Source organism: Protopterus annectens, chromosome 2.part0 (genome assembly GCF_019279795.1).
Source record: "Protopterus annectens isolate FY-2018-M chromosome 2.part0, PAN1.0, whole genome shotgun sequence".
Lineage (NCBI taxonomy): Eukaryota > Metazoa > Chordata > Ceratodontiformes > Protopteridae > Protopterus > Protopterus annectens.
This window is the reverse complement of record NC_056728.1, coordinates 1340789823-1340816829: the sequence shown is the minus strand read 5'-3', so window position 1 is coordinate 1340816829 and position 27007 is coordinate 1340789823. Positions and strand designations below refer to the sequence as shown.

The 27007-nt window shown below is 39.1% G+C and overlaps 2 protein-coding genes across 2 annotated transcripts in view; one reads left to right on the top strand and one right to left on the bottom strand.

Annotated features, from left to right (window-relative positions):
* Positions 1-27007, top strand: part of ACAD11 (acyl-CoA dehydrogenase family member 11) — a 1831981-nt gene that overhangs the window by 1017301 nt on the left and 787673 nt on the right. The gene's annotated exons all lie outside the window — the stretch shown is intronic.
* The window catches only part of ACKR4 (atypical chemokine receptor 4), a 124313-nt gene continuing 114663 nt past the window's right edge, over positions 17358-27007 (bottom strand). The window contains exon 2 of the mRNA XM_044061526.1: positions 17358-20057. Coding sequence (XP_043917461.1) covers positions 18994-20049 — 1056 coding nt within the window. The 5' untranslated portion in view covers positions 20050-20057 and the 3' untranslated portion in view covers positions 17358-18993. The remainder of the gene's footprint in view (positions 20058-27007) is intronic.

Here is a 27007-nt window from a genome sequence, read left to right as displayed (position 1 = left end):
ACTTTTAACAGTGTACACTCTTTTGTTATAATTAGAGAAGCCTGGCAAAGTGAGGATTTAACTGGCAGCTGGTGCAGAGGGTTAAGGTTATGAGCTATTAATGAACAGTTACAGGGTTTGGTTCTCTCAGCCTTCATTTGCATGCAGTCTGTACTTGAGAAAATCACTTAACCAGGCAGTGTTTGAAGCAACTGGGAACTTGGGCTAGGCTCATTAATGATTTCCTGGACCACATATATTGTAACTACCTTTGAATGTAGGTGGTTGAGAATTGGCCTAATGGTTAAAGTATGTACCTTGCAAACACAAAGTGCAAGGTTTGATTCTCAAATGGAATAATTATCTAGGCTTAAAATGGCCCACAGGGACAGTTAGCCTAATACTGACCTGTGAACCCATGAACAGAAAACAGGGTAACAGAAAATACACCCCTGGGATCACTTCATTGTCTCTGCTTGACAGAGGATCAGTTAATTAATTAGTGGGGTGGCGAAAGCCGACACTCTCTGGCTAGGCTTATAAATGCCCTCGGGCAGATAGCCTAGTACCTACCTATGAACCTATAAACCTTTATTTCTGCCAGAATTTCAAAGTATGCCTTACTGTGTTCAAATTCTGTTGGTGGTAGGATACTCATTTTTATTAACTTGGCTATATCGGGTCTATATCAATTTATCGAAGGTTCATTCTCCAGGCACACTCTGGCTAGGCTTATAAATACCCTCGGGCAGATAGCCTAGTACCTACCTATGAACCTTTAATTCTGCCAGGATGTCCAAGTATGCCTTACTGTGTTCAAATTCTGTTGGTGGTGGGATACTCATTTTTGTTGACTTGGATTTATTGGGTCTATATCAATTTATCAAAGATTCATTCTCCAGAACCTTTGTTCAACAAACCATATACTTCGAACATTCACTTCAAGGAATTACTTTCCTAGGGAAAGTAATGAGTTGCCCAGCATTTGGACTGTCTCACAATGAACAGTAGTTCAAACCCACCTGGGTGGGGGTTGTGCCCCTCACACTCTCCCCAACTATATATACATACCAACTCTGAGATCACACTACAGTGGGTAAAAGGGCAAATTTGTAATGCTGGGCAACTTGTTTCCCTGGGAAAGTCATTCGTTGAACTGAATGTTCGCTTTATATGGTTGAATGAATAAAGGTTTGCAGAAATGAACCTTTGATAAAGTAATATAGACCCGGAGTTATCAGCTAATGAAAGTTTTACAGAAACCAGTTCTGACAATCTGAATGTCAAAACTGTGATAGTCTCGTCAGTCTACCATTCAAATGCACTGGTTCTGCAGTGTTGGTTTGTATCCTAAAAAAAATATTTTTGTTATCTAACATCTCTGCTCACAGGATCTTGTAGCTTCAGGCCTTCGTGTGCAGGGAAACTTATCTTGGCCTTCACAGGAATGGTACATTTGCCTTAGAACTTACCTTAACAGTAGATGTCCTATTTTTCAGTGTTGCAGTATTCCTTACAAAATGGATATCCTACAATGGATATCTGCACATTCAGCCAGTATACCAAAGCCTTGAGCCCTTCTAAATGCAGTATGTCAAATGTATATTCTGCGTCCAAGTTGTAAGGATGTAAATGACGTATGAGAGTTATGTCCTCAGAACTGAATTGCACCATGAGAACCACAGCAACCCAAGAGGAAGGAAAGTGATATTACATGTACATCCAGAACAAGTAGAAAGAAAGGCCCCTTGGCGATAGTGCACAGAAAAAAAAGAACAAGAGAAAGAAGAGAGGGAGGGATAAAATACTACAACAGTGAAAAGTTGGACATCTGCTTTTATGGTAAGTTCTTATTGTACTATGTCCTTCCTTATCACTGCTGCAGTATTCCTTACAAAAGTAAGGGTACTAAAGCTACTGGAGAAGGTGGGAGCAGGAGGAAGCAACAGAAGTACCCTCCAAAAATCCATGGAAGTTGGACCTGGCAAATCAATCTCTGGCCCTAGAAACAACATCCCACTTGCAGTGTTTAGTAAAAGTATGCACAGACCACCAAGTAACAGCTTCCAAAATGAATCTTTCATCAAGACCCTTGAAAGAAGTTCGAGAAGAAACCACCTCCCTGGTAGAATAAGCACAACTGAAATAGGAAGCTGCTTGCCATGAAAAGAATAACAAAAATAAGTGGCCTTACAAATCCAAGAGAAGATGGTTTGCTTAGAAACAACTAAACCCAGTTTCTTTTAATAAAAAGATAAAAAAAGTTGCCCAGATTTCCTAATATCTTTAGTTTTATGTAAATAATATCTGAGCTGTCTATGCAAATCCAAAGACTGTAAAACCCTGCCACTGCTATTTTGAGGGGAGGGGAAAAAAACAAAACAAAGGAAGATGATGGTCTGATTCAAAGACAAGGCATTGACTACTTTAGGCATAAAATAAGGATTGCTTTTAAGAGATGCTCTATTTCTGTGAAAGACTAGAAAAGGAAGAACTTCGATAAGGGCTTGGAGCTCAGAGACTGTCTTGGCAGAAGTCAGGTACACAATTTCAAAGTAGAAACAGATGTTGGTTTAAAAGATGGCAGAGCTAATTTTTCAAGAACAAATTAAGGTCCAAAAGGAGGAGCTGGCTTTCTTGGAAGCCTAATATGAAGGACACCTTTGAAAAACTGTCTAACCTCAAATCTAGAGGAAATTGGTGGATCAGAAGGCAGACATGCATAAATGGCTGCCAAATGAGCTTTAACTGATGAGTATGCCAGACCAAAATTGAACAACTCACACAAGAAAAAACAATAGGAATACCCACTAAAAGAGGGTTCTGTTTATGTTTATGACACCAAACAGAAAAATCTCTTCCACTTAATATAAGATTTTCTAGTAGTGGGTTTTCTGGCCTCTTGCAAAACCTGAAGGACGTTCACAGAAAATTGGTGTCAAAAAGAAATCAAAACCCTTTCACCCAGAGAGTCAAATAAAGGGTGAGAAGATGAGGGTTAATGAGAGATTCCATATCTTGTGTGAGAAGATCCATCCTTTGAGGTAACTTGTGATGATTGTCCCTGGCCAGATGAAATAGAAGGGGAAACCGTTGCTGTCTCGGCCAAAAGGGTGTCAGCAACAAAATTTTGGGCCTGTCCCACATGATCCCGTGTAAAACCCTTTGTAACAAAGGAAGAGGATGATAAGCATACATCTGTAAAGAAGATGAGACTGGATGAATGATTTCAAGGAGAGAGGAGCTTGGGAGGATGAAGGAAAGCCATCAGTGACAGGGGCTGAATCCTGCATCCCAGGAGAATTTGGTCCTGTGAATGCTTCAGAATAGACTTCTTGAAATTGAGAGTGAAACTCGTGCTGTGAAGAAGGAACATGGTAAATTTTAGATCCTACAGAAGAAGCTGCTGAGGAGAGTATTGAATAAGAAGGTTGTCTAGATTGGGAAAAATCTGAACACCATGGAGTCTGCAGAAGTCTATGACAGGGTCAAGAAATTTTATGAAAACCCTCGGTGCTGTAGAAAGACCAAAATGAAAAGCACAAAACTAATAATTTGAGGAAGAAAGAGATAAATACTTCCAGAAGAGAGGGCAAATAGAAATGTGTAAATAGGTGCCCTTCTGGTCCAAAGACACCAGGTAGGTCTGAGGAAGCAGGGACATAAGAGACAACATTTTGAAAGAAGGAACTTTTAAAGAAGGAGTTTAGAAAAGAGAGATCTAGTATAGATTTCAAGAGCCCTCCTTTCTGATGACCAAAAACATCCTAGAGTAGAATCTCTTGCCTCTCTGGGACAGAGTGACTGGCTGAATAGTCCCCTGAGCTAAACGATCCTGCATGCTAATGAATGTTGGTGGTGTATGATGTTCACTGCTCCTTTCTTAGTTAAATTATATGAATCCTCTTCTTACCATTCCTGAGAGGGAGCTGTTTCTACCACATGAAGATGTCCTACAGCTGTCTGAAGGCAAATAGCTGAACTTTAAATTAATGCTTCATTAAAAAGAGCAGAATTTTTCATTAGCTGCAAGTATCATTTGCTGCTAGTATCAGAAGCCAGTACAAGTGATATGCTACTGTTTGTGTTCCAACTTTGTGTTGAACATGTACTGGGAAAAAGTCTGTGAAAATCCACTGCTCACAGCATTGTTCCAATCACCTCCATCCTTATGAACTATGGTGTTGAAATTGTACCCACCTGTTTTATCTACCAGATGAGAAGTAGTGGATAGCAATTAATAGAGTTGAAAGATTTTATCTGGGAGGAAAAAGGGCAAGAGTCAAATGGGTTAAGTTGATCCTTTCAATAGAGCAAGGTGGTTTGGCATTATCTGATTTGAAGGGGTACTTTTGAGCTACACACTCGCACCTCCTATACATAGCACAAGCAGAAAGCTGTAATTTAAAGTGTAAAGGGTAGGTTCATAGGTAGGTACAAGGCTATTGTCCCAAGGGCCTAAGTAAGCCTAGCCAAAAAGGTTCCCTGGCTTACGCCACCCAAGAAAGTTATTTTTCTGTGCCCCTGTCGAGCAGAGCTACAGAAGTGATCCCTGGGTGTGTTTCCTATTTCCCTTCCACTTATCAACATTTTTCTTGACGAGTGCTAATGAGGAACTCTGCTTGACATAGATGGGTAGCTTGTTCCAGAGAATGGGAAGTCTCTGGGACAGGAATCTATCCCTCCAGCATGTCCTGTTTAATGTGGTGACAAGGTTTAATGTCCCTAGAGCGTAGCTTGGAGGGATTGGGATTTTGTTAGGTGTAGCATGTCCAACAGCTTTGGGTTTGACATAGCTTTATATGTTAGGCAGAGATCACCTTGGAGTAGGCGATATGCTACGGAGTAAAGCTGGAGTTTTTTGAGACTGTCAGCGTAGGGCATCTGTTTAAGGCCAGTAATCCTCTTTGTGAGGTACTTCTGTGGCCGTCCCAGCTGCTGCAGATTTCTTGTGAGGTACATTCCAAAAGGGGCGTGGGTCTGAGTGTCGAGTACAGGGGAACAATGACCTTTTTTTCCTGGATGAGAACCCTTTTGTGATGAGGTGTGCCACATAGAAGGATTTCTTGACTACTGTGGCGATGTGATTATCAAAGGAGAGACTACTGTCCACCTGGGTCCCAAGGTCTCTTATCACACATTTGGCATTAAGTAGACTGTCGTCTATGTGGTAGTTCATGGGTACAGAGTTTTTACCAAAGGGGATGACAGTGCACTTTTTGGCATTGAGCTTGAGACCATGGGTCTGACACCAGGCATCTGTCTCAGTGAGGCCCTTTTGTAGGATGTCCACATCATTTGGGGACTCAACTGTGGCTCCTGGTTTGCAGTCATCTGCAACCTTCGTTAGCCAAAGGCCTTCTGTGTTAGCCTGTACTTCAGATTTGGAGTCTGCAACTTTTACAGTGTGGCCTTACAGACCAAGCTCATCAGGCTAATAGGGCGATAGTTCCTGGGATCATTGGTAGCTCCCCCTTTGTAAAGTGGGATAACTGTTGCTATGCATTGGGCACAAAGCCTGATGTGAGGCTATGATTGAACATGGTGCTTAGGTGAGGACCCAGTTCGTTCTGAAGTTCGTGTATAACGCAGCCTGGGATGTTGTCCAGTCCCATGGATGCTGTGTTTTTGGCTTTAGAGAGTGCAGCTTTTACCTGCGTAGTTGTGATTACAGGGACTCTTCATTCTTCCTGTATAGATATGGGCCCTTTAGGGGGGGTGAGAGAGGGGGTAAAGTTAGCACTGAACCCATCTGTCAAAATGTTGGCAATATCAGTTGGTTGTGTAATTTTCATGCCATTGTGCTGTAACTTGGAGCAGATCTGGATGTTGCCATTGAGATTCTTGACATAGCTATTGAATGCTTTGTAGTTGTCCCTAGAATCAGTGGCAATTTTGTTTTTATAGCTGGCTTTGGAGGATCTTATAAGGGATCTCAGCTTCTTATTGAGTCTGACCAGGGAGCTCCTCCACTCATGGGATTTTACTCCCTTTTGCAACAGTTTCTTCCTTCTGTTGTAGAGTTTGTTTATGACAGGGGACCACCAGATTGACTTCCTTTTTTTGGAGGATAGCGTCTTTGGTCTGTTTGGGATAGCACGATCCATGCACTCGTGTAAGTGCTTATAGAGTGCATTTGTGTAGGATTCAGCAGTCGTAACTGTATTGTCCATCTGCATGGGTGTCATGAAGTTCACCACTTCTAACTTAAGAAGCATGAAGTTGGCTTTGGAGAAATTTTTTATCGTGGTTTCCTTAACAGGGGTTGGGATGTGGATATTTAGGGTGATTAGCGTATGGTTGGATCTGATCAATGAGGAGTTGACTTCAGGTGTGGAACACCGGTCACTCATGTTGGTAATGACTAGGTCTAGGATATTGTTGCCCCTGGTGGGGGTGTGGATAATTTGATCCAGGGCATTGGAATTTATGAATTCCAGAAAGCGTTGAGCGAAGGAGTTGGAAAGTGAGTAGTTTTCCCAGTTAATGGTGGGGTAGTTGAAATCGCCCATTATTAGGGTGTTTGGTTGAACCCTAATATCTTCCAGTATATCAAGAAAAGAGGAGTAGGAATCCTGGGGCATGGTGGGGGATCTGTAGCAAGATACAGTTTGGATTGCAGATGTTCATCGTGTTACATTGCTGCAGTCATTACACTTGGGTTCTTCTGCCGTCAGGCAGTCCCGCAGTCGGCCCGAGTTCCAAAGTCTTGGTCCAGCCTCGGTTGCTGTCGCTTCTTCCCTGACGTCAGTGCGCCAGGGGTATATAAGATGCAGCTGACGCCATTTTCTTCAGTCTTTCTTGCCGCGCGGTTCCCAAGGCAAAAGCAGTTCGCAAGTGCCGGTCGGCCACCTCCTGAGATTTTCATTCCGAATCCAGAACCGAAGTCTTCTACAAAGCAAAGTACCCCGTTGGGGAAACTTTTTCTTGCCTCAGACCGATGTCAGTAAAAGTTAATAGTTGTATTTCTTGTGGGAAGCAAATACCTCATAAGGATTTCCATTCCTATTGTATCCCATGCCTAGGCCCAGACCACGACGTCACAGGTTGTCAGTTTTGTGCTAGGTTTAAGAAGCACTCTATTAAACGTCGGTTTGATTTTGCCCGACATTATTTTGGGAGAAAATTCAATTACACCATGCCGTTGGAACTACCGACGACTGGGTTACACAAAAAATGCAAAGGCAAGGACAGGCATCTGAGGCCCAAAACTGACAACGATGCCTCTTCTAGGCCAGTTGCCAGTTCTCCGGTTTTCAGCGAGGTGCCTTCACAGCCCCTGACGACCGCTTCTTTGGAACCACAGGCCGCCTCTGACTCCCACGTGGAGATGGCTGGGCCTTCGGATACATCAGACTTGCGGCCTACCGAGACTAACCCTTCAGAGGGCTCCGGAGTAGCCGAACAACTCGCAGCTTCAGAGGGTGTTTTCAGGCCTACGCAGTTAACCATTAAATCTTCTGTTAAACCTAAAACAAAGAAACAACTTCAGCATTCACCAAGACAGGCCTCCATGCCTAAGAAACAGATGCTCAAAATGGCCGAAGACCTAATTACTCTAATCAGGGGGTCCCACCCTCCCCCTGAAAAAAGGCCTAGACAGGATGCAGACTATGACTCATCCGACCAGGTGTCCATCTCCTCAGATTCATCCTCAGACCAAGGATATTCTTTACCCCCTTATGAGGATTCTGATGCTGAGGAATCTATTCCTTCAGCCTGTCCACCAGAGGACTACTCCTTTGGGGAAACCTTACATACCATGCGGGAGCATTTCCATTGGGAGGGCCAGGATTACTCAGAATCCAAGAAAAGGCTCAGAGATTTCCTTTTATTACCTCAACACAGACCCCTTGCTATTCCGCCAGTGTTAGATATTGTGGATGATGTTTATTCTGAATCCAGTTTAAATCCTGATTCTTTACCTCCTTTTCCAGTCAAGCCAGACAGATACTACAGAGTTCCTGACTCACACAAATTCCTTTATAAAAGCCCTGTTGCTGACCCTGAAACTATTTCCCAGGGTCCCAAAGGGGTAAAGGTCTCTACAGCAAAAAATCCAGTCCCCTCTGACAGAGATTCCAGAGCATTATACAGATGGGGGAAGAAAGTGTATACATCTGCAACTTTAGCAATGAGAGCCTTAAATTGCCAGTTTCATATGCTTAAATACCAGCAATATTTGATGTCTCAGTTGAAACTAAAAATGCTTCCAAATTCACATCTTCCTAATTATAAGGAAATGCGGGATTTATTGCATGCAGCTGAACAAATGGGGAAACATACTTTGCAATGTGTTTTTTATTCCTTAGAGGCCTCCTGTAGAGCAGCAGTTACAGGGTCTGTCATTAGAAGACATGCTTGGTTAAAAGAGCAGACATTACCAGATCATGTTAAAGCAAAATTATTAGATGCACCTTTGCAGCAGGATGTTTTATTTGGAGTTAAGGTAGATGAGGTATTAAAGAAAATGTAGGATAAAGCAAAATCTATGCAAACGGTGAAGGATTTCTTACAGGTTCAGCCTCCTTGATTTAGCAGAAATTGGCCAGCAAAGAATTGGTCCTTTCCAGTTTCAGACAGACCCCAAAGGTGCAGATACAGACGTCCAAGAGGCAGAGGTCAACCACAAGGTACGTACAGGCCTCGACAATGGGGTGCTTCAACTCAAAAAGAAGGGGAAGACAGGCCTCAACCTTATAAGAAACAGCCCCAATGACTTCCCACTACAGCTGCCAAACATCTCTCTCTTGGCAGCCCCCTTGGGGGGAAAACTGGCACTTTTCATTTACAATTGGCAAATGATCACCACAGACAAATTGGTTCTCAATATTGTGTCTGAAGGTTACAGGTTCCACTTTCACACTCTGCCAAGGTTAAAAGGAATGCCAAATCTGCCACCAAATCAATGGGCAGAGGCTCAAAGACAAATTACAGCACTCATGGACATGAGAGCTATTCAGAAGGTACCAACACAGGAGCAAGGACAAGGATTTTACTCAAGACTCTTTCTGGTTCCCTCTGGATCTTTCTTTAAATACTTACCTGGATGTTCCGAAATTCAAAATGTTGACACTACAGCAGCTTCTTCCCATGCTGGGCAAGAAAGCTTGGCTCGTAACTTTGGACCTCAAGGAGACATGTCCCTATCAGACAAAACTGCAGAAGATACCTCAGATTCATAGCAGGTTCAATGCACTATCAGTTCTCTGCACTGCCCTTTAGCTTATCTACTGCGCCCAGGGTCTTTACAAAGTGCCTGGCACCAGTTATTGCATTTTGCAGACAGAAAGGAATCCAAATTTACCCATACTTGTATGACTGCCTTATTAAAGCAGAGAGCAAAGACATTCTTCTAAAGCATCTGGCGTTTGTAAAAAGAATTTGCCTAGGGTACACAGTAAATGAAAAATCAAAACTAGTGCCCTCACAAAAGATAATATTCCTGGGTGCCAGCTTAAATACAATGGCCCAGATGGCATATCTCATGCCAGACAAGCAAGGACAACTGACTCAATATTTCCAGTTGATGGCAACAAAAACCCAACTCCCTGCAAGAAAAATTCTGCAGGCCTTGGGTTACATGGCATCTTGCATAATACTAATTCCATATGCCAAACTGCATATGAAGAAACTACAGTGGTACCTAAAGAGTGTCCAGTCTCAACACTGTCACAGTTTGGAAACAGTAATACCACTTATTCCTTGCCTTCAACAGGAGTTTCGATGGTGGGCTCAAGCCTGTCACCTCAACAAGGGACAGCCTTTCACTCAACCCACAGCCAGTCAAACACTGACAACAGATGCTTCGGATTATGCCTGGGGAACACACATGGCAGGAAAATGTATTCAGGGCAAGTGGCCCGCAGAACAAAGACATCTTCACATCAGTCAAAAAGAGATGCTAGTTATACAAAATGCCCTTATAGCTTTCAAGGACCTTCTGCATCCAGGACAACTACTATTAAAGACAGACAACACCACAGTTATGTGGTACATAAACAAGCAAGGGGGGCACTCATTCATATCCCCTCTGCAGACAAGCCATGACCTTGTGGAACACAGCTCTAAACTATCAAGTTCATCTGCAAGCACAATTCCTGCCAGGAGGGAAAAACACACTGGCAGACGACTTAAGCAGAAACATCATGAATCTGCACGAGTGGAAATTCCACAAATGTTCAGGATGGTAACACAGAAATGGTGGAGCCCGGACATAGATCTGTTTGCATCCCCAATGAATTGCCAGCCACAGAAATTCTGCACAAGGACTTACCACCCACAAGCATGGAAAGTGGATGCCCTCTCATTCAGCTGGAAAAATCTACAAGTATACGCTTTCCCACCAATACCTCTCCTTTCAAAGGTACTCATAAAAACCAGACAAGAAAGGCCAAAGATGATCCTGATTGCCGCAGACTGGCCACTCCAGCAGTGGTACCCAATCTTAAAGAACTTAGCACAAGGACCACCATGGATTTTGCCTCAAATCTCACAACTTCTGACTCGGCAAATCAATCAGATTCTTCATGGCCAGCTCAAGACTTTAAACCTGGCTGCATGGCAGATTCCTTAGTCAAGCAAACAATGCCTCTCTCCAAAGCTGTTATGGATGTCATTATGGAGGCCAGAAGGCCTAGCACCAGGAAAGCCTATTCGGATAAATGGAAGAGTTTCTGTGCCTGGAACCAGGCTCACAGCCTTGACCCTCTTGTCCCAAACATTCCTCAGATACTACAATACTTGACTGAGATGCTGGACAAAGGCCTCTCCTTTTCATCCATTAAGATCCATGCCTTTGCCATCTCTGCTCATTACAACACAGATCCATCAATTTTTTCTCATCCTTTGCTAAAACAATACCTCAGACGGGCTAAAAACATAAAACCGCCCCGTAGAGCACCAACTCCAACTTGGGACCTCAACTTTGTCTTGGAAAAATTAACTTTACCTCCGTTTGAGCCAGCTAACTCAGCAGACTTAAAATATGTCTCTTGGAAAACTGCTCTACTCCTGGCAATAACCTCAGCTCGAAGAGTTTCAGAATTACAGGCACTAATAGCAGTGGAACCTTTCATCATTTTCCACCAAGACAGGGTGTCTTTAAGAACAAACTCTACTTTTATGCCAAAGGTGGTATCAAGTGTGGCTCTAAACCAAACTATTCACTTGCCAACTTTTTATCCAAATCCACAGAACAAAGGGAAGAGACTACTGCATTCCTTGGACATACACAGGCAGTTACGCTTCTACTTGGACAAAACAAAAGCTTTCAGGAAAACTGAGCAATTATTTGTAGCATATGCTGCAGGAACACAGGGAAAAGCCATTTCAAAATGGATAGGGCATTGTATACATTTCTGCTATACACACCATGGGAAAACTGCACCTAACAGCATTAGGTCTCATTCCACCAGGGCAACAGCCACATCAACTGCCTACCTCAGAGGAGTTCCTACCAAGGCCATTTTGGAAGCAGCAACTTGGAGTTCTGTACATACCTTCACCAAGCATTATCATCTGCCTCTTTACTCTAAATCCAGAGCTGGCTTTGCCACTGCAGTTCTGCAGGGCCTTATAGCCACCCCTAATGCTTTATAGAACCAGCCACCCTAGCTCAGCTTTGGGATTCTACCCAAGTGTAATGACTGCAGCAGTGTAACACGATGAACATAGTACAGTTTTGTACCTACCATAAATGTAGATGCTCCAGTGTATACACTGCTGCAGTCCAGGTTACCCTCCCTCCTTCCTCTCTTACTTGTTGGTACTTACCCTAGTATTCTACCCTTCTCTACCTATGGGGAGTATTTGTTGGTAACAGAAAGTATTTGTTTGCTTTTCTTATGTATGTTTTATTAGCAATTTACATTGCCTACCTTTTTGGGGGCACCTGACATCTGGGGCAAGAAAAACTGAAGAAAATGGCATCGGCTGCATCTTATATACCCCTGGTGCACTGACGTCAGGGAAGAAGCGACAGCAACCGATGCCAGACCAAGACTTTGGAACTTGGGCCGACTGCGGGACCACATGATGGCAGGATAACCCAAGTGTAATGAATGCAGCAGTGTATACACTCGAACATCTACATTTATGGTAGGTACAAAACTGTACTTTTTGCCTAGAGTTGGTTGCACTTGGATAGCCTCGAATGCATTATGTTGAGCAACTAGCGTGGAGGTGTGGATATCCTTAATGAACACCTCCGCCTTTGGTGTTCTGGTCCAGGTTAGGTGACCGAAAAGTGTAGTATGAGTTATAGCCTGGTAATCCAGGGGTGCTCTCTGGAGCCTTGAACCAGGTCTCAGTCACTGCACAGATATCGATGTTCTCTATTTTAAGGAGTGCCTCGAGGGAGTGCATTTTGAGATTTAGACTTCTAACACTGAGTAGCATTACCCTCAGTTTTTGCTTGCCTGTTCCTGTTATGGTGGTGAATTTGTCATTTGAACCTTGCCTAATAAAGGCACTATAGGGGCGGCAAGAGCCTTAGCCAGTATCTGGAATCTCAGGGGTGACAGGTGCAGGCCATCTCTGGCAAAGCATCATGTCGTCCCAGCCAGACAGATACTGGATCCCCTTAGAATGACACCAGAAGCTTAGCCAATTGTTGAAGACAATCATTTTGTCCTTGTACTGCGGTATCATTCTGGGCAATGGCAGGATGCTACTCAGGGCTAGGGTCATACCTGCCTTGGCTACAAGATCAGAGAGCTCTTCCATGTCTCTTTTCATGTAGTTCAGGGAGGTACATTTCAAGTCATTAACACCAACATGGACAATGACAGTCATATTTGCACATGTGGAGTGACCTGAGTGCGTGGGTTATGTGGCGGATCCTGGTACTTGACAGGCAGCTGACAGTAACCTTCTCCTTGTTTAGCCTGGTGAGTGGGACATCAGTGTGCGTGACTGTAGAGTCACCTATGACTAGTGTGTTGGGTACGTTGCTTTGCCTTGTGGGCTGTGGTTGAGTGGCACACTGAGTCTGTGAGCTATGTGTCATTTGGGTTGTGTTGGGGCATGGAAGTTGCTTACATTTCTACTTTGGAGGTCTCTGTTGCTTGAGCAGATTATTATTGAGAGCCTCCGTAAATGTTTTTGTGTTTCTATGTATGGACTTTGGTGGTGTAGGTTTAGTGGGGCTATGTGATGAGTGTGGTGTGGTGCAAGTGTTTACCTTCTCCTCTTGACTGTCAAGTTCAGTCTTGGTTGGAGAGAGCTTTACCTCCAGTTTGTCTAGATAAGTGCATCTCTCACAGGTTTTAGTGTTGGGTGGTAGGAGGAGAGGGTTGTCTGTGGACATGAGGCAATTTTCTAAATTGCCCCAAGATGCCCAGATTCATCAGATAGACATGAGAGAACACTGGGAGCTGACCCTTGGACATGCCTGAATAAAAAACTATTTTCCTCTAGATAAGTGAGGAAAGTGAGTGCAAGAGCTGTTTTTCTCTAAGCAAGTGAGGAAAGTAAGTACAAAAACTGTTTTCCTCTAGGTGATGAGGAAGACTGAATGTTGTAGTAATTTGTAGCTTATTTAGTGCTTACAACAAGTTCTGAACAAGTGCTGAGCACGAATAAGCAACTTCAAGTGCTAAAACTAAGAACCTGTATCTGAACTAGACTAGTTACAGGAAAGAAACCAGTGCAACTGCGGGCTTTTAAATCAGAAAGTTGAAAGAGAGGGAAAAATTGCCCAAATGGCCAATAATTACAATTTCTGGGCCAGAAACCACTCCTTATGTGGATGATGATGATGATGATGAAACAGGGAGAAGATTAAGAAATAAAGAGAGGCTGGGATTTTGGATTCAGATCCATAAGGAGAATAACAATAACTATGCAGAATATTATATTCATAAAGTAGCAGAAAGTATTCTAAGACTTGAAAAATTATTCTCTGCAGACTACTCTGTCAGAAATACTGTTAATGTCAATGGGTGAACAAATTGGTGTAACTAAGGAAATAATTTTTTGAGCTGTGATCAGAATTGGAATTGCCTAGACATAGTAAGGCCTTGCTGAGTTTAATTTTGGTGGCAGCCAAGAAAGCAATTACAAGAAAATGGAAATGAAAGTCTAAACCAACGGTATTAGAAGTAGTGAATATAGTAGCAGAGATAAAAGAAATGGAATTGGGATTTTAGAAAAGGGTAGGAGCAAACTACATAAGAAAAAATCGAAATCGTTTGAACAATACACACAAAGTAATGTTTTGGAGTAGGAATGAGGCTTAAGAGAAGGCACGAACTGAATGCTGTTTGTAATGTTTGACTGACAATGACTGTATAGAAGATTATATGTGTTGTATAATGTTTGCAACTAAAAATATGTCACTGTGGTTTGTTTTCATGTATATAAATTTACAATTGCCTGTATCATAAGTAATAATTCAATAAAGGTGCTTCTTCTTTAAAAAAAAATGTTCCCACATCAGTAGCGGAGAGGTTTCCTGCAAGGAAATGTGTAAATCTGAGAGGGGCTGAGCAGAAGGGAGAACTTAGCTGTCGTAAGTACCATTGCTAGCCAGTAAACCAGAGCAGTGTAGACAGGAAAGTAAAAAAAATAGCAAAGGAAATAAAAAGTCAACATATAACAACACACCTTTTTTGATTTATTTGCTTTTTGTTTTACTAATAAAAAATTATTTCCTTGGATACCATTATAATGCAAATGTGTAACATCTGATCCTCTGTATGCTGCCTTCTATGCCTCAACATCAGCAACACGAGCAGCTCTCTAACATGGCTTTATCTTAAAAGAATCTAGTAACAAGGAAACCACAACTATGGAAACGGTAATATCTATACTCAGAAGCCTAGAATGTACAAAAAGTTGTTTTGCAAGTAAGCCCCCAGCCCCCCCATCACAATTAAATTTACTAACTGCATCCTCCAACAAAAATAAGACAAGCAAATACCCTTTAACAGAAGAATATGAACTCCTGAAGCACCTGTTCAGTACTGCACTGCAAGAAATGGCAAGTTGGTCCACATCTAGAATTCAAAACAGTAAAACTGTCCTCCTCCAAAATATAGCATAGAATGCAAAATACACATAAAATGTAACAAAATTTAAACTGAAGTTAAATATTGAAATATATCCTAATACTTGGATTAACAATCACTTGAAAAGATGTGCCTTGGTGAAAACCACAGCTTGAGGTCCCAGTTTTGCTTAAAGTCGTCTTGTTGAAATGGAACTCGAACAAACAACATGCCCAATTTGATAGTTAGAAAGTGTTCATGACTAACAGTCGATCCCCTAAACTGATGTCAGGGTCAGTAAAATTTAGGTATGCTTGTTCACATTCATTCTTCTCCATGTGTGGATTGTTAACAATAAGTAAACAATCGTCTAATTAAAAGTAAGAAATTATGTAGCACAGCAAATATGAAAAGTGACATTTGGGTGCATTTAATATAAAGGGATGTTTTGTACATAGTGATGCAAAAGGATAGGGATATTGGAAGTGAGGTGCAAGACCTGTTAAAAAAAGTAACACGACTTTTGGGATTTTCTGACTGGACGAATTTGCACATCATTCTGAGGTTCCTTATTAGAAATTCAAGTCACTGAACTTGTGCAGTTATAATACCATCACTGGAGGATATCTTGCACAAGATTTATGATGATTCATTGAATGACAGTTGTCTAACTGACAAAGCCACAAATGTATTGCTGAAAGCCACTGTCAGCAAAAAAACAGAATAAACTTTTCTTTTTTTTTTTCAGATAGAGGGCAAAACCCCACACACCTTAACTATCTTGTATTTACCAACTCCATTGTTATACAACAATGGAGAAAAATTGAAAAGCCCAATAATCATTAAAAAGTGGCTTTCAGTGATATACCATCTGAGATATTGTCCAGAAGACAAATCTCCATTGAACACTCCTCACATTCTCCTTGCACATTAGGAAATCAACCCTGAAACAAGGATTTCTCCTGTGTGAAAAAGATGTACTGTAGGAGGGTAAAATGTCTTGACTAAATTTATGAAAAAACACAAGGGTTGTAGGTAGTCAGATAACTCTGTAGACTACATGCTGTTCAAATGGAATTATGGTGCTGTCAGATGATTTATTCTTCTGTTTTTGATATGACCATCTGTAGTTCTATATTGCGCCTTCTGTAGCGATCTTTCATTGTATTTACAGATAAAGTTTATGTTCTAGGATTTCTAGACTAGGCATAGCCTCTTTTGACTGCAGTTACAAAGAAAATATCACCCATGTATTTGTGTAGAATCATGTACTTGGTAGATATTTCAAGAGTTACTCTTGAAATTCTGTGGATATTTAGAGATTCAGAGATGGCTATGTGTTCTCACTGTTTGTGATCTCCTACATTATGCATTACTGTGAATGTGTTTCAGACAGCATTGGTGGAGTTTCCATGCATGCTGGTGGTGCACATCTAACTGTGAAAGACAATACAGCGGAGTGACATACTACTCTTGCCTGAAGAAATACCATATTCGCTCTAAGCATTCCACTGTCTTTATAGTTTTCAACCTCCAGGTCCCACAGGGGATACTAAAAGTTAATCTGTATTAGATGATTGCATTTGTAAACTGCAGTGATATCCCTGTGGGTAAATGCCACTCCCACAAAAATAGCTGTCAGCTGGTCCTTTGTTATTTGCAGTGTATCGATACATTATACAGTGTGGACTGGGAGACACACACAGATAGTAATCTAGTCTTTGTTCATCATGTGTCTACAGTGGTGAGGAAATCAGTCTATGTTGTGCAACTTATAAACAACGATACACCATCTAAGTCCAAGGAAGTCATTGTTCCACTGTATTCGGTATTCATCAGACCTATCATTGAGTACAATGCCTCCTTTGGTATGACTCTAACCAGGCATATCCAACGACTGGAATGTCCACAGAGGTTCCTCACTGAAAGAATACAGGGCGTAATATGTCTTATGCAGACCGCCTTAAGGCCCTATCTCTTGTATTCTGCCTCCTATAGGCTTTTGAGGGGGAGATCTGAGATATGTTCCTGGCATAAAGGGTGTTGTTTGACCCCACTCTGATGGACCTCCTGCATATCCACAAAACACAGTGCCAGAATTACCCATTCTAAAGACTTAAACCTTGCCTGTGATATAAATAGGACCTGCTGGAAGATATAGGTTTGTATCCCAGAGACTACTCCGTCTATGGAACAGGCTTCTTATCCATGTGAAGCAGAGTTCCTCCTTAATCCAATTCAGGTGCAACTTGGACAATTGGATGGGAAACCAGAAATTCATCCCTAGTTTGGCACCTATGTTTGTGATGCAAACAGGTAACCTGTCAATGGTTCATCTCCCAGGGCTATGCTTACACTTATCAAGGATATCAGAACTCATTAGAGACTTGGGATGCAAGGCTAGGCTTAAAAAGGCCCTTGTGGTCGTTAGCCTAGTAAACACCTATAAACCTATAATCGCACCATTGATGCACACAGTGTAGATGTATCATACTACCACTGCACAGTGTGTAGCTGTATTATATTATTTATGGATAGTCTCTGGATATATCATCCTAATGATGCACAGTGTGTCGCTGTATCATACTATTGTGGCACACAGTGTGGCTGTATCATGTTATTATCACACAGTATGTGAATGTATCATACCACTGATGCACAGTGTGTGGACGTATCATGCCACTAATGCACAGTGTGTAGATGTATCATACCACTGACATACAACAGTAGAATACATCATACTAGTGACACACATGAAGGAATGTGTTATAGTGTTGATACAAAGTGTGTGGATGTATCTTACTATAATTGCACAAAGTGAGAACATATACTATTGAGGCATAGAGAGTGGAGGTATCGTACTATTGTCACACAGCGTGGGAACTTATAATACTACTGATGCACAGACCATAAATGTATCATACTATCAATCCACAGAGTGTGGCTGTATAATACTATTGATGCACAGAGTGTGTATTAATCACACTACTGATGCACAGATTGTGGATGATATGCTGTGGATGGACAGAGTGTGAATGGTGTTATGCTATGGATGAACAGAGTGTAGCTGTATCATACTATCTGTACACAGTGTGTGGATGTATCCTAATGTCTGTGCACAAAGTGCGGGTGTATCATACTATCTGTACGTAGAGTATGGGTGTTTCATACTACCTGTACACAGAGTACGGGTATATCATACTATATCTGTACACAGAGTGCGGATGTATCATACTATCAATACACAGAGTGTGTATGTATCATACTATCTGTACAGAGTGTGGATGTATCACAATGTCTGTACACAAAGTGCGGGTGTATCATACTATCTGTACACAGAGTGGAGGTGTATCATACTATCTGTGCTCAGAGTGGGAATGTATCATACTGTTGATGCCCAGAGTGTGACTGTATCTTACTACTGTTGTACAGAGTATTAATATATTGTATTATTGATGCACAGAGTGCGGCTTTATCATACTATGGACACATTATGCATCTGACTCTTGCCTGTCTTCTCAGTGTATTTGAACTTTTCACAATCTCAGCCCAATAATAAAGTCTGATACAGTTCATTGCCAACTAGTGCTAAAGTTCAGAGCAGTTCTTCTTGGAAATGAATACTCTGCCCATTCAGTTTGACCAACAGACTGACCTTCTAAGCCTAAAAGAGTTTGAGAAGTTATTTTTTAGATATACCTAATTTATTCCCAGCTTTGTAACTTTTCCTGTTAACTGTCAAAGAATTCCAATTTGCAGTAAAAGATTTTTATGTCATACTAAAGAAAGTGACTTGTATACCGACAGACAAAATGTGCTAATACAGGAACTCTTCTTTTGTGCTACTATATACATCTGTACAGCCTTGAAAAAAAATAATGCAGTTTCACCTTCCAACATAAACAGTTGTTTCTGCATGCAAACAGAAATAGTTGCTGCTTGTTAGGAGTAGCCATTATGCATCAACAGCAGAATCAAGTATGTTTATCACTGCTTTCAGTGTGTCCTTTTAGCAGTTTCTGTTTCAGATAACAAAACTGTTAGTTTCCTCTGAATGAGGTTGGGAGTCTAAAGAGATTTCCAAGTCATTCTGCCTTCTTTGATGGCTGTAGCTCTTTATAATCATCAGGATGTGGGTTTTAAATGATGCTCCCATAAAAGCATATAGTACTGGATTCAGGCAACTGTGAAACAAAGCTATGCTTTCTGTCACCTGGGTTGCAATATCGATTCTCTTTTCAGTGTCGCAGTTGACCTGTACTGAAAAAAGCAGATTAAGTGTACGGTATAGCTTGACCGTGTTGTAAGGCAGCTGTGTAAGAATGAAGACACCCATAACAGTCAGAAGGAGCTTGAATGCCTTATATTTCTTTTTGTTTGTGGTATTTATGATGACTTTTGCCACAGCAGAGTAACAAACCGACATGAAGAAGAATGGAATCAGAAATGCAAAAATCACTTGAAGAATCTGAATAGTTGCCTTTACCTCTTTAGCATTCTTGTCTGGAAAAATAGAGAGACATATACTTCGTTCATCCTTTTCCCTGACAGTGGTGAAAACTAGATCTGGGATGCTTAACAAAATGGCAGTTAACCAAACACAAAGACATATGACTGTGCTTTTAGATGTAGGAGTCAGGGCACTTGCAGCTTTCTTTATAGCAATGTATTGGTCCACACAGATGCAAGCAAGAAACAACATGCCACAGCTGAAGTTTGTGACGTATAGGGCAGATGTTATTTTGCACATTACTGTTCCAAACACCCACCCATGTAGTGCATCCACTACCCAGAAAGAAAGAGTGAAAAGAAGCAGTAAGTCGGCAATAGCCAAGTGCATAAGATAGACATCCGTTTTGGTTTTCAGTTTCTTAAAAATTATGTAGATTGCCACCACTAATGAGTTTCCTGCCAGCCCAGTCACTAGAGCCACAGAGTAGAAAGCAGGGAGAAACCATTTGCCAAAGTTTCTGACCTCGTGTTTCATGCATAATAGTGGGTAATAATCGTAATTGTATGTCTCATTTGTATAATTGCCATAGTAGTCGTAATCCTCCAGATATTGGCCTTCAGACTCCATGCTGCAACCTAAAATAAAATAAAAGCACACAAATATGTCAGGCTTAGGCACTTTATTGGTTCAGGTAATTAGAGATGAAGCAGTTTATTTTTTCACTGCAACAGGTGTCTACATGCTTAATATGCCTCCGACTAGGTGAACTAAGTATGAGTTTACACAAAAACAGTGCTTGTTATTACAAAGTCAGTGACTACAGCCTCTACCTACTTGTACCATGGTGTGCAACTTGAAATTAACCCCAAACACAGTTTTCAAAGTGGATTTATGGCTATGTGCCAAACTCCAGGCCACCAAATCCTAATGTTGAGAACCTACATGGTCACAAGGTTGAAAATAGTAAAATTTACAACGTCTACTTTTTTTTTTGTAGTTATCAGAGACCCTGCACCCGGAGTCCATTACTTCCCCAACTGTATTATAATCAACTCCAACATTGCTGCATGTCAGAGAAAGTTACTTTTCCAACACCGTATCTGACAGAAATAAATGAAAAGTAATCTGTGTTTCATTCCCTTTCGAGTTTCCTTATTCTTCACCAATGTGAAAGTCTAATATACTGTTTCATTCTCACTTTTGTATCAAGCCATGTCAGCCAGTGCAATACACAGGAGTTCTTAAATAAACTGTTAGCATTTTGATTAATAATTTGTCATCCACTAGTTACAAGTTTTTTTTTCAGAATCACACACACAAAAAAAAAACTACATCTACAAGTCATTGTGTTCATAACCCAGTTATGAAAAGACCATATTACTATGAGAACATGCCATAAAAATGGTCTGAATGGTGGGTGATATTTAATGAAAAATATAAAAAAATATTTTTTTTAAAGTGGAAATATGAAAAGTACAGAAAGGAAAATATAAAAAAACATATAATGATGCATTGGAAGATTTAGAAGATAATGACAGAAAGTGCTTTGACAAAATATATGAAAGAAATCAAGAAAAAATACAAGAATTGTTATAAAAGCAAAGATGTTTTTTTACAAGGGAAAAGAGAAGAAGTATCACATTACTTAAGCAAAGTAGTAAAGGAAGATACAATGAGAGAAATAAAAAATGTTAAATGAAAAATAGAAAGAATTCAGGAAAATATTATGAATAGTATAATACAATATGTGCAATAAATATTTTAAGACAAAAAAGGTAGAGAAAAAAACATGGAAAGTAAAAAAAAAAAGCTAACAGAAAAAGAGAATAAAGAGTTGGAAAAGGACATCTCTTTAAATGAGCAGGAGCAGAAGGAATATAGTATGAAATATATACAAATTTAAGGGATTGGCAAAACAAGGTATTTTGTAAAGATTTTGAATGAATTGTTAGATCAAGGTTTCTCACTTTTTTTAATTTCTCCAAGTTCTTTGGGTTTTCTAATATCATGATGGGAATGGGCCCCATTCCTAAGTCAAAGTACGATTAAAGTTCATAAAATTAGTATTGTTTCAATCTTTGATGTTAGCTAGAACTGCTGTTCGCAACACCTGCAATTTGTCCAGCAATAACTCCTTCTACAATTCATATGGAGTTGCATGTATCTGTAACATATGTAACTACAATTGTAAATTCATTTTTAGGACCGTTTGCTGCTCCTACTACTACTACTACAGGAACTGTGTGGGTATCCTTCTTCCACACTGCCCTCATTTCTGCCTGCAAATCCTGGTATTTTATGACTTTCTGTCTCTCATGTACATAAAACACTGTAGTCACTGGGTGTAGCAATTTCAGTGAGCAATGCTACTTTTGTCTTCTTTTCATGGACTACTATATCAGATTTCTTTGCATCTGTTTTTTGAACTGAGGGTAATGAGCGTTTTCCATGAGATATAAAGTTAATCATTTTCTATACTGCTTTGTGGCTCATGTTTCTAATGTTTTTTAGCCACTTTGATACCATAATGTTTGCACAATCCCCAGTGCAACAGTCTTGCCTCATTATTATGACTTTCAGTATACAGTCCTTCTGCCATTAGTATATCACAACTAGCAACAAGACGTGTGACTGTTTTCAATTCTGTTTTACAAAACCTACATTTGTCTGTTTCTCCCACATGTTTATTGGACTTTGCAAGCCAATGCGTATGTAGTCTACCATCTTGGGCCGCCAATATTATCCTTTCATCTTTTAGTTTAAATTCACCTCTCTTTAACTATCCCTCTATTTGATCCTGATAAACATGAAGTTGTTCCAAGAGTTTTCTATACTTGCCACTGTATTTATGCATTTTCCACATTTTTTCCTTCTCATCTGATCCTTTACTTTATATTCTTTATTTTGCTTTTTAGCACATACAGTTGCTGCTTGATGTTTTTATCTGCTTCTGGTTTGATTTCCACATATACTTGACACTGATATGCTCCTGCTAAACTAAGTAGGGAAGTCATCTTAGACTTATTCTCCTCCTGTTTCAAAACATTCATTACATTTGGGTCTTGTGAGGTCAGCAGATATGTATGCAGTCCCATGATTGCAGATCTACACATGTAATCAACTTTAAGGAGGTGCATACCTCCTTCAGAACAGGGATATATAATCTTGGTATGCACTGATTTTTATAAATCATTTGATGAGCATGAGGCATTGTTCTTGTTTTCCTTTCCTGTCCAACCCCTTTTGGGGCCAGTCAGTCACTGCAAAACTGTAAGTTAGGACAGAAAGAACAAATTGGTTTATAGCTTGCACTTCTTTTTTGTAGATGTCAATGCTGTTTACAGTATTAATTTAAGTCTTCTAAAATATACCTTACTAAGTTTTATTCACATTTGTTCATTTTTTTATTGTCAACCCAAATATTTATACACTCCTTCTTGCTCAAGTTCTTTTATACCATATTGTTGTCCCACACTGATGTTTTCTTAGTGCTGCAGCTTTCCTGCTTTAAAGGTTGCTTTTGAACATTTATTAAGACCAAATTACATTCTTATACCACCTGAAAAGGAATTGACCACTTGCAGTTGTGTTTTCATTTCCTCATCTGATGAACTATACAGTTTTAAATCATCTACAAAAAATTACAGTTTGTTGTTTTCCCGGAGCCAAGTTGTAGCCATGATGTACTCTGTTAAGCAGACAGCTTAATGGGTTAAAGGCAAGACAAAAGAGCAGTAGTGATCCCTGGAATAATAATTTGTCCTTTATCATGGCTTAACTGCAAAGTAGTTTGCAACTGTTTCATGGTCGATGTAATGTAATCATTCAGTGTAGGGTGCATCTTATATATTTTTAAGCACTATTTTATCCATGAATGTGGGATACTGTCAAATTCTTTTTTTGCAGCCTATCCATGCTATACTTAGATCTTTCTCCTTTTTACAGTTCTCCATTATGACTTTATTTAACAACAAATGATCCTTTATTCCATATTACTTTCTTTTATTATCTTTTGATCTATTGCCATTGAAGGTTTTATATGTAAAGAATTATGTAGTGGAATACTTAAATTCATACGGAAAAAGGAAGATAGAAGACAATTAAAAAACTGGAGACGAATAGTATTGAATAATTATTATGAGATCTTTTTGAAAGTATAACAAAAGAGATTTGAAACTGATATGGAAATATGTTATGGAAAATAGCAGGTGTAGTATTAAGAGCAAGGGTTGTCAAGAATTAAAAATAATACTTATAGAAATGTGTGGTGGTATGAATCCAAAAGAAATGAAAATCATGATAGGAGACCTTAATAAGGCATTTGATAAAACTAAACATGAAATCTTATGGGTAATGAAAGAATACAAGTGAGAAGGGAAATTATGTATGTCAGTGTAAAGTAATAATAAAGTAAAAATACTTGTAAATGGCTGGTTAATACCAAGAGTTACCAATGAAGGAGTGGTGTAAGATAGGGATGTCTAATGAGCTGCATACTGTTTGCATTAGTTATGAATGTGATAGTATGTGAAATAAATTAAAAGATGAAGGAGCCAGGGTATATAACACCTGAAGAATTAAATTCCAGTTCTGTTAACATATGCAGATGACATAATTGCAAAACACAAAATGTGGATAAAAGAAGAAATAATTTGCACAAATGAGTGTCCAGAGGTGATAGGGATAGCTTTAAATAAAGAGAAATGTAAAGGTTTCAGTGATGTAGTAAAGATAAGCAGTATATATTTTAAAATGAATGAAATTTCTATGTTGGTATAACATTTACTAAGAAAGATGTAAGTAGAATTCAGTGGGAAAAACAGAAGAAATAAAACAAACCTGTCTTTTCTGGAGAGCATACAAGTCATCATTCAGAAAAAAGGCTTATTTGAGAAAATCAGCACTGATGCGAAAATATCATACTTAGCAAGTGTATTTATGTTACCAACAGTACTTAAAAAGGAATTACTGCAGATATTTTATTTTCATTTATATGGGGTTCTAGATTAAACCCATTAAAAAGAGTTTTGTATGTAAATGAAGAGAAAGGGATAGGGTTAATTAACCTAGTGGCATATGATGCTTCATTAAATTTGTACAAACTGTTAAAGTGGATAAATGAAAAAGATGAAATATTAGTAGTAAAATTGTTTAAATGTAAGTATGATACATTTTGGGGTATGGTAAAAAAGAGTAAAAGAGGAAAAAAGTGTATACATTAAGAAATAAAATATTACAAAGGAAAAATTTTTTTGGGGAAATAAAAATTGTTGATATAGAAAAAGATAGAAAACTATGGTATAAGAATGTAAAGTTAAAACACTACTCTGTAAAACTATGGCAAAATCTAACAGATGGAAAAAAGTAAAGCTATAAAAATAAAAAAAACAAATGGTATAATCAAAAAGAAAAATGTAAATTTTTTTTGTGGAGACTAGTAATAGATAAATTGCTAGTAAAAGGAAATGTGCTGTATAAAAAGAAAAGTGACAGAATATGTTTACATTGTCAAGAAGAAAAAACAAAGGAATGTGTTTTAAATGTAAACGAGTAAAAAAGTTATGGGGAAAACTATGTGAAGAATTTTTTTGAAGATATAAAAGAAGTGGATAAAGTAAACAATGGATACGATTAAACATGGATATTATAAGAATAGAAGTAAACAATATGTTAAAGGAATTGCTAAAAAGTTATTTTATGTTATGTGGGTTATATGGAATAAAAAAATATATGAAATTATGTTTAATGGTAAATGGATTTTAGCAACAATATTAAGTGAAGTCAGATGGTGATTATGGAAAAAGGTGTTGGGGTATAATAGGGATGAAAATGTATAGTTGTAAAGGAAATTATGAATATCTGTAAACAGATTTGTATATCAGTATATCTGTACATTTGCAAATATTTATAAATATGTGTGTTGTAAATAAGAATTATGTTTGTATATAAATAAAAGACCCCTACTCTTTTCAATAAGTGCTATGAGATCTTTATATCCACCTGAGCTGCCACCAACAAAGGCAGATGGGGCTTCAGTTTAACATCTCATCAGTAGAAAGGTTGGAGGGCAGCACCACTTTTGCTGCAGTGTTAGTACTGGAAGATTAATCTGACTACATGGTGTGGGGATATAACCCACAGCCATCTGCACTAAAGGTGAATGTGCTACCTATAGAGCTAGTGAGACTTGGGAAATAGGAAAAAAAAACATAGTAAGCATTAATGAGGTACTTGTAAAGGTCTATAATTACTGTGTTATATCTGGCAACACAATGCAATTGTCTAAAGCTGTAATTGCTGTACTGTCAGAAATGACAATGTTTGAATTTGTGCAGCTAGGTAGAACTTGTGTATTTTATGTTTATTTATTGCATACTATGGCAGTGATTCAAAAACATTTGTTTTACAGCATAGTTAATGCATTAGTGATATATGCAATAGTTTGAGTCATTCATTAAAGTTGCATTATATAGTAACATTATTTTATGATGCAGCAAAGTACAAGTAATTTATGCCTTACAAGACTGTGCAAGATTCTTAAAAGTCACATTACATCTTATGGGAATTAAATTTACTATGTCATAAAGCTTGGTACAAATTAGACTGCAACTCAAACAGTGTATCCAAACGTGCAAAAAAAAAAAGTAACTGTGATGTGAGGTATTGCCAGCTATGCCTGGAGAATTATGGCAGTGGATATGTAAGATATGCCAGCACAGCTAGCTGAAATTTTGCAAAGAATTATGTCGTTTGCATATCAAACTGATTTGTACAGATGCTTGTGTTGAAAATATATTTGCAAAGTTGCTTGTGTTAAAAATGTATCAACAGTATGTCCCACTGGACAGAAAATAAATATACATTTATATCACACTGTACTGTTGTAAGTAGGATACAGGAAGAGAAGAGGTTAATCTCAGTCCAGCTAACTTTTAAAAATAGTAAGAAATTTAATTAATTAATTTAGGCCATAAAGATTGTATCTTACATTTCTGACTGCAGCCAGAGAAGAAATGTCTGTGCCAGAGAATGGTTTATTAGCTTCTGTAGGAAGAGTGGAAGTGTTTATTGTTTTATAACTTCCAGAAGCTGCAACCGATCTTAGCAAAGTTCTACATGTGTATATTATTGACACATATGTGTGAGATTCTGGGTTAGTTGCTAGGAAAGGTAGCATGGGAACCAGAAGTCAGACTACCTGATGTATGTGAAGTCATTTAGTAATTCATAACTAAAATAATGTTTTTTAATACTAGATGAGACTGAAGTCTCAGAGGACTCTTGTTTTTGGAACCTGACAAGGAAGGACCCCTCACCTCCTTCATCTTGCCTTGCTTTATTAATTGACTAGGGAATAGTAAGTCAGGAAAATATAGTGAGATTAGTTAAGTACTGTTTTACTATTTCTGTGTGAATCTAGTCATCTGTATTATTTTAATAATTCCTGTGATTGAAACTCTGGTGTTTATTCTAAACAGCTATTTAGTATTTTCATGTTATTTTATTATTTATTATTAAATATATTTAAACTTTGAATTTTGGCTGGTCCTTTAGAGAATATTTTAAGCTTTGAGAATACTCATAT